The sequence below is a fragment of the Pteropus medius genome, unplaced genomic scaffold (genome assembly GCF_902729225.1).
Source record: "Pteropus medius unplaced genomic scaffold, Ma_sr-lr_union100, whole genome shotgun sequence".
Taxonomy (NCBI): domain Eukaryota; kingdom Metazoa; phylum Chordata; class Mammalia; order Chiroptera; family Pteropodidae; genus Pteropus; species Pteropus medius.
Window position 1 is genome coordinate 15,806,574 of NW_024355205.1, and position 8,963 is coordinate 15,815,536.

At 31.5% G+C, this 8,963-nt stretch overlaps 1 protein-coding gene across 12 annotated transcripts in view; it reads right to left on the reverse strand.

Annotated features, from left to right (window-relative positions):
- Positions 1-8,963, reverse strand: part of LEKR1 (leucine, glutamate and lysine rich 1) — a 169,237-nt gene that overhangs the window by 85,172 nt on the left and 75,102 nt on the right. For all 12 annotated transcript variants that reach the window (XM_039857987.1, XM_039857986.1, XM_039857988.1 and 9 more), the window contains one exon: positions 6,699-6,884. In XM_039857987.1, coding sequence (XP_039713921.1) covers positions 6,699-6,884 — 186 coding nt within the window. The remainder of the gene's footprint in view (positions 1-6,698; positions 6,885-8,963) is intronic.

Here is an 8,963-nt window from a genome sequence, read left to right on the forward strand (position 1 = left end):
ATTCTTGTCTTTATCCTCATAAGTCACTTCTTTTTTCAAATGTTTAAAGGTTATTACTTAACTCAACTCTTTACTACCTGTTATATGCAATATATCATGTTCTCTAATGTTTTATAGTTCTTCCAAGACAATAAAATATTCAAGGAAACTGCTTATCTTATAAACCAGATTAAAAAGATAAAATGAAAGAGAGACAATAATAATAATCTTTGCCCCACTGAGTTGGATCCTGCTCTGTGGAGTCAGCTCCTGCACAGCAGCTCATATACTGTAGTTATGGCCCCATCCTCACAGCCAGTCAGCCTGAGGGTCAATCTCACCCACTGACATGCCAATGGCGATCAAGGCTGAACTGCAACAGGAGGGCACACATGACCCACACAAGGGACACTCCTGGAGCACCTGGCTCTGGTGATTGGAAAGACTGTGCCACTAGGCCCCACAGGACACCTACTACGTACATAAGGCCACTCTGCCAAGACTGGGAGACACAGCAGATCTACCTAATATATAGAAACAAACAGAGAAGCATCCAAAATGAGAAGACAAAGAAATATCTCAACTGAAAGAACAGGAGAAAACCCCAGAAAAAGAACTAAATGAAATGGAGGCAAGAAATCTACCAGATACAGAGTTCAGAACAATGGTTATAAGGATGCTCAATGAACTTAGAGGAAGAATAAATATATTCGGTGAGAACTTCAACAAAGAGACAGTAAGCATAAAAAAGAACATAGAAACCATTAAAAAAAAGTCAGAAATGAAGAATATAATAACTGAAATGAAGAATACACTAGAAGAAATCAACAGCATATTAGATAAAGCAGAGGATCAAATCAGCAATTTGGAAGACAAGGTGGCAGAAAACGCCAAATTCGAACAGCAAAAAGAAAAAAGAATCCAGAAAAATAAAGATAGTTTAAGGGACCCTTAGGACAACATCAAATGTAACAACATTTGCATCATATGGGTACCAGAAAAAAGAGAGAGAGACCAAGGGATTGAGAACCTATTTGAAGAAAGGAAGACTAAAATTTCCCCTAACCTGGCAAAGGAAATTGACATACAAGACCAGGAAGTACAGAGCATCCCAAACAAGGTGAACCCAAAGAGGCCCACACCAAGACACATCATAATTAAAATACAGCATTATTTACAATAGTCAAGATATGAAAGCAACCTAAGTGTCCATCAATAAATGATTGGATAAAGAAGTGGTACATACATACAATGGAATACTTCTTGGCTATAAAAAAGAATGAGATCTTGCTATTTGTGACAATATGGTGGACCTAGAGGGTATTACACTTAGTGAAATAAGTCAGACAGAGAAAGACAAATACCACAATTTCACTTATATGTGGAATCTAAAAAACAAAATAAACAAACAGAAACAGACTCATAGATATAGAGAACAAACTGATAGTTGCCAGATGGGTGGCGGTAGGGCAGCTGGGTGAAAAGGTGAAGGGATTAAGAATAATACAAATTGGCACTTACAAAATAGTCACAGGGATGTAAAGTAAAGCATAGAAAATGTAGTCGATAATATTATAATAACTACATTCGGTGCCAGGTAGGTACTAGATTTATCAGGGGGATCACTTCATAAACTTTATAAATGTCTAACCACTGTGCCATACATCTGAAACTAATATAATACGGAATGCCAACTGTAACTTAAAAAATTAAAGTAAAAAAAGAATAATACATTTGAATGGATCAAAGTATTTTTAAAAATATGAAATATACGGTTGAAAATTGTTACATCGATATTAATACTATAAACAGGCCTATAATATTCCCTGTATTTTAATACTTTGATTTACTTTGGCATTGTAGAATAAGTTGGGAAATATTCCTCAATTTTTGATTGTTTGGAAAGTATTGTATAAAAATTAGGATCCTCTTTACTTTGAAAGTTGGTAAACTTGCTTATAAAACAGTCTGATCTTTTCTTTGTGAGAAGACATTGTTTCAATTTCTTTAATAGTTATAGGACCATTTATTTTTTTCTGTAAATCTTGATAAGACATATTTTTCTAATAATATGTCCATTTCATCTAAGATTTCAAAGTTGTTGGTGTAAGGTTGTTGACAGCATCAACATTTTTTTTTACTCTTTATCTGTAGTTACTACTCTTCTTTATTTTCTTATAATTTTCATTTGTGTCTTCTCTCGACTTCTGATCAAACTTACCAGAAGTTTGTCTATTTTGTTGATTTAAAAAAAAAATCAATGTTTTATTTTGTTGATCTTTATTGTATCATTGGTTTCTATGTCACTGACTAGTGTTCTTATTTTCATTTTATTTTTCTTCTATGTTCTTTGAATTTATTCTTTCCTTCTTAAGTATTTAAGGCTATACATCTCCCTCAAAGCATGACTTTGGCTGCATTCCACAAATTTTGATATATGGTGTTTTTAATATCATTTAATTCTAAATATTTACATGTATTATCATTTCTGCTTGAATCCAAAATTTGTTTAGCAGTGTGTTTTTGTAAAACTTTGAATGAGACAAGCATGCCACTATCCCTGTTCTATTCAACATTGTATATGAAGTCCTAGCCAATGCATATATTTTATGAACCAAGGATTATGAGTGACAAAAAAGAGAAAAAAACAAGAGATAGAGAAGGCCAATAAGCTTCCCGGTTCAAAGGGGGAAAAAAAGAATTACCTTTAAAAGAAAAAAAATCTGAGCTGCAGTAGACTTCATTTTTATAACACTGAAAGCTTGAAGTCAAAGCATTAGCATCTATAGTCTACTGAGAGAAAAGAACCCAAGAATCTTCCACCTAGCTGAGATACCATTACATCCACCAAGTTGAGAATTATATTTTATTTCATATTCCTAAGGAATATTTATAAAACTTGATCATTTACTCAACATAAAAAAAGCTTAAGAAATTCAATTAAGAAATTATGTCACATTATTTAATTAGAACACCCCAAAGTAAAATAAAACAAAACAAAAAAAAGTAACTCCCTACCAAAACAATTAATTATCTAGAAAATAAGAAACATACCCCTAAATAACTCTTCGACCAAAAGGGGATAAAGAAAAATTAGAGTGTTTAGACAGCTTTGAAAAGGAGAATAATTCATATTAAAACCTATAAGACATAAATAAAGTTAACTCATAGGAAAATTTATACCTTTAAATGCCTCTATTATTAAACAAAACAGATGAGAAATAAAAGAATTAAGTATCTCTTCAGAAGTCTGAAAAATACAAACAAAAATCCCCCAAAAAACAGGAAGAGGAAACTAATAAATAAAAGTAAAAACTAATGTTATGGATAATAAAAGTAGTAGAAAGCATAAAAAATAGAGCTAGTTCTTTGAAAAGACCAAAAAATAAAAGCCTTGCAAGCCTGATAGATAATAAAACATAAAACAAAAATAGACAAGACTAAAATTTGGAAATCAGGTAAAACCACAGATAGAGGAGCTATTATAAAAATAAGAGTAATATATTCTATATTAAGGGCATAAATTTGAAATCTTGGACAGAAATAGATGATTTCTTATCAAATTATAAATAATCAAAACTAATCTGAGAAGAACTGAAAATTTAAATAGTCAAATTACCACAGAAAACTATGGAAATATTAACTACCATTGAAAAGGGCACTGGAATTGGATGAGTTCATAACTGAATTTTACCTAATGATACTGGGTTTAGTCAAGTTCAATCTAACTTTTAAAAATAGACAATACAATGTTATTAAACATATTTATTAATGAAGTCCACTTAATTTTAACACAAAATTCTGGTAAAATTAGTGCTCCAATAAAGAAAAATTTATAGACCAGTCTCACTTATGAATATATGTACCAAACTTACAAATAAAATATAACCATGTAGAAAGTAATATTTAAAAAGTAAATGATGTAGGGTTTATTCCATAAAAGCAAAGGTACTTTAATATCAGGAAATTTAGCAATACTAATTTGTTTTACCAGTTGGTTAAAAGGAAAAACAAAACAAAACAAAACATGCTATTACATCAATAGATGCTGAAAAGGCATTAAACAAAATCTAAAAGCATTTCCAATTAAACATCTAAGTAGAATTAAGAGGAGGAAAATATTTAATTAAAAATAAGAAATATTTACCAAAAACCAAACATCAAAAAAATTCCAAGTAGCAAAACATGAAATTATTTCAATTAAAATCAGGAAGTAGACATGAATGCTGTCACCATTATTATTTAACATAGTCTCAGAGGTTCATATGAATTTAATAAGATATGAATAAGACAAGAAAATAACAGATAAAAACATTGAAAAAGAATAAACAAACTCTTTTTGGCAGGTATGAAGTATGGGTTTTGGTGATATAATTTTATAACTAGAAAATCCAAGATATACTAATAAAAAAACTACTAGAATTAATATGAGAATTTTGTAAAGTTGATGACTATAAGACAAATAAACAAAAATCAATAGCTTTTCTCTATCCTATCAACAAGTACCAAAAAATTGAAATAGAGAAAATAGTCTATTCACAGTAGATGCAAAACGATGGTCATAAATTTAACAAGAATAGCAATGAAATGTTTAAATGAAATTATAAAATTATATTAAAGAACATAAAGCACAACATTTAAAAAAATGAAAAAATATTCCATATTCTTGAATGAGAATTATTATAATATTAAAAAGACGTAATATCACTAAAAATGTCAATTGTCTAAAAGTTAGTATATAAATATAATGCAATTCCAATTAGAATCTCTACTGGTAATCGGATAAAAGTATCTTAAAGTTTATGTGGAAGAAAAGTATAAAGACTGGAGGAGTAAAGCTTTATTAGGTATTTATCACAGCCTTTGGATTATAGGTAAATAAGTGATCATAAAATCCAAATTGAAGAATAACTGCCTCTTAATATATATTTAAAAAGTAAGAAAAGTGGAGAGAAAAAAGACTTAACCAGCTATGAGACTATACTATTAAGTCACCATTTTCAAATAAATATAATATTAATGATACAGCAAATAAATCAGTGGAACAGAAGAGAAAACACAGTAATAGATGTTAGTATATGTATAAAATTTTAATGTATGACGGATAGTTCTATTTAGTGGGAAAAGGATAATTATTTAATACATGATACTGATACAACCGGCTATCTACATGAAAAGAGTAAAACTGAACCTCTATAGCTCACACCATATAAAAATAAATTCCATATGTATTAACGACTTAAATCAGAGAAAATCCAGGAGACTATATGTACAATCTAGGAATGAGAGCATTGTTTTAACCAAGACTAACCAGAAACAATGTATGATAGTAATTGGATCATATGAAATGAAAAAACCTCAATATGGTGAAAGGTAATATAAAAAGTCAATGACAAATTATATGTTAGAAAAAAAGTTAATATAGAAGATAAATAATTAGTGTATTACACAAACTGCTCTTAAAAACTATCAAGGAAAATTCCAATCATGCAGAAGAAAATTGGCAAAATCTATGAATAGGTAATTCATAGAAGAGAAAATTAAAGCATTTGACTTTTAAATTTATATCTGATTTCCTATTGCTTCCAGATTCATGTGATAACTCCTTATCTTCTTTTCCAATACCAGTTTCTCTTAATCCCCTTAGTCTACGGTATACTCTTATCATTAAAGACTCTCAAGCAAAGAGGTTCAGAGACCTCTGTGACTTCCTTCTCTCCCTACCCTTCCTCCCAGCCAGGTGTCCTCCTCCCTAGTTCTGGGTAATCCTCTCAACCCTGATTCTTACTTTCCATCGTGACCATGGAGATGGCCAAGTTGACAAGCATGAAGCTTCATTTGTTTTCACACCCTGCCATTTACCAACTATGTGGGAAGAGGCATACTACTTTTTTGGGCCTTGATTTTCTCCTCTGTAATATGAGACACTTACACCTGCTTTTTGTGGTCACTAAGAAATTGACAGAAATAATTGCTATGCAGTGCTAACATGGTGTCTAGTACACATTAAGACCTTAAAAATTTTAGTTCTCTTCACTACTTCAGTTTTCTATGGTTAACCTAGGAACTGGGTTACTGACAAAGACATTTTCTAAATGACTACCTGGCTCCAATCATTTGATGTTTGGAACACCTCCATTCATTGCTAACAGTTTAATTTTGCTAAAACACTGCTTTTATTATATCATGCTCCTGATTATCAATTTTCAATGATTCCTTACTGCCTTCAGGAAAAAAATGCACACTGTATAGCTTTGCCGCCATGATATTCATTCTTTGGAGGTAAAGAGAAATTTTAAAACCTTGCTCAAGGTTTTAAAATCTTTTCATTTAGGAAAATGAAGGAGTGCCTAAAATTTTGGATTTACCTCATATAACGGCATATGCTGTATTTCCCTTCAGTACACTAAACTATCAATCCACTAGGATAATAACATACTAAAGTGAATGTCACTTTGTTTTCCTGAAAACTTATTCTGTACCTAAAATGTCTTTAATATCTCCACTTTCATCTTCTCATTCTAAATGGCAGAATAGTAAGGGATGATAGTAAACATTGACCACAGACATTTATTGACATAGTTACTAATGATTAGGCATATTTGCAACACAAAATAATTAAAATAAGATTTTTACTGTGATTATAAAAGAAATAAAAATTTAGACATTTCTATATTATGGCTAGTTGCTAACAACTAAAAAAATAATTCTTTTTTTACCTAGTACTTCTTTTTGCAAGTCACAACATCTGGTTTGCAAGTTTACTTCCTGTTGTTTGGATGTCTGAATCTGCTGAGACCTCAATATAGCTTCATCTGACAACAACTTCAGATTTTTCATTTCCTCTTCAAGACATACCTTATTTCTTTGGGACATCATCAAATTTTTTTTTAGTATCTCTATTTCTGTAAAGAAAATTCAAAGTTTACCAATAGATAAAACTGAATCATAAACAACTTTCTGAAAAATAATTATTTCTTTTAGAAAATTAATAGTTGAAAGCCAAGATGACTTTTCTGAGAATATAACGACACTTAACCAAAAGGTTAAATTTAAATTTAGTGGTTATTCAGAAAAAAGAAATGAGAAAAAGGATTGTATTGCTTACCTAGGCATGAAACCTTTTAGATTTTTTTAGCCTTTAAATTGTACTAAATGGCAGTTCGGCCAGCTTTTTAAATACTCACATAAAGAATGACATATCTGTGTAATGTTCTGGGTTTTGTTAAAATTAAATTGTTTTCTTAGCAACACGATTCAGAAAAGTAAATTTAAATGTGCTTGCATGAGCTGGCCGATGGCATTTCAAGGAGAGTACAATACATTCTATAGAAACTATGAAGAAAGGTGGTAGGAGTGGAGAGGAATAAAAGAGGCAGTGTCTAAAACTAATAAATTTATGAGTAGAAAGCATTAGCTAATATATTTTAATGATTCTACCAATACTCTGTCCCCTAAAAATGAGACCAGAATTTCATTATGGCAATCGCTTGTCATTATTCTACCTACTTAGATTAAGTTTAATAAAAATATGCTTTCACAGAATTACGTAGGTTTAAATGTACTAATTTAATATAATCTTATGAGAAATGCATGGAGTATATTACCTTTCAGAATGATAAATATCAAACTCTCCCTTCATTGGCCTTTTCAGCACTGCTGCCTTAAACAGCATTAAAATACACACACACACACACACACAGTAATGATAAAATACTATAAAATTTGTATAACCACAATTAATTAAAATGATGAGGATGTGATCTATGTGAAAATCTGGACATCCTGCTTTTCCAGAGAGTTCGCTTGGCATTCCTTTTCTTGCTTAAGTCATTCTGGGACATGTGATAGGTTTAGCGTGTGATTAGATGTCAAAGGAGGTTGGCTTGGTTTTTTGGTCTTGGAGCCACCATGACAAAAATAGCAGCTTTACCTCACCCTTCCCTTCAGAGGCAAGTGAAGACCAGAAGCAGAGATCAATAGGACAGAGATGGCAGCACAGGGATTTTGGCTAGTAAATGGTTACAGGAGAAGCAAGGCAGTATGCTTGAACAGGGCATAGAAATGAGAGCATGTCTTAAAGGATGGGTATGAGCAGGATCAGAAACATGGTCCAAGAAGAGAAAAGCAAAATGTCTTTCTGTGGGGAAAAAATATGTTTGGAAGAAAATGTGGCATTTAAGACAGCCCTAGGTCATCAGCAGAATGGGTCTGGCACCTTCTTCATTTAGAATTCCTGCTCAAAATGGAAAACCTGGAGAAATTAATTGGCAGGGACCAAATAAGTTGGGGTCTACCATATTCTAATAATTATATAAAAATCTTTTTTCTAAGAATTTTTCTTAAATTATATAATTCTAAAAACTTATGGATACACACCCATTTGTGTGAGAACTAACACACTAGTACAAAGAGCTTTAAAAAAATATAAAGAAGTAACAATTTTTCTTCAGACCTAAAAAGTCCTCCTGGGTATTTCTGTAGCCATATAGGTGGCTTCTTGTGACAGAATAAACTGTACCATACTCTAACCACATCTATCTATGTCTCAGTCAGAATGACACTGCAGAGGAGCACATGCTGTCACCTATTTATCATTTTTCAGATGATAATGCTTAGGTTAGCAGCTGTTAGTGTATACTACTATCTGTCTCTAAAATAACTATTCGTGTCAACATGACTTTCTAACTCACATTAAAAGAATAAGAATCTGCAATACAGATCCATTTGTGAAATATATTCCGAAACATGGAAAAGTAAAGCAAGATTTCAAAATTGACAGGAGTTACAATGTTTCTAACATGGAATTAGGAGAGTAAACTCAAGGGAGGTGAATTAACTCACCCACGGCAAACTATATACCCCCTGTACTTATGGCAATCCTGGTGTCAAATATTCAATCCTATCCTTGTCACTCATAAATTTCATACTTGTCAGTCATGTGTTCCAGTTCAGGGTTCAGAAATTATGATCTCCATCAGATT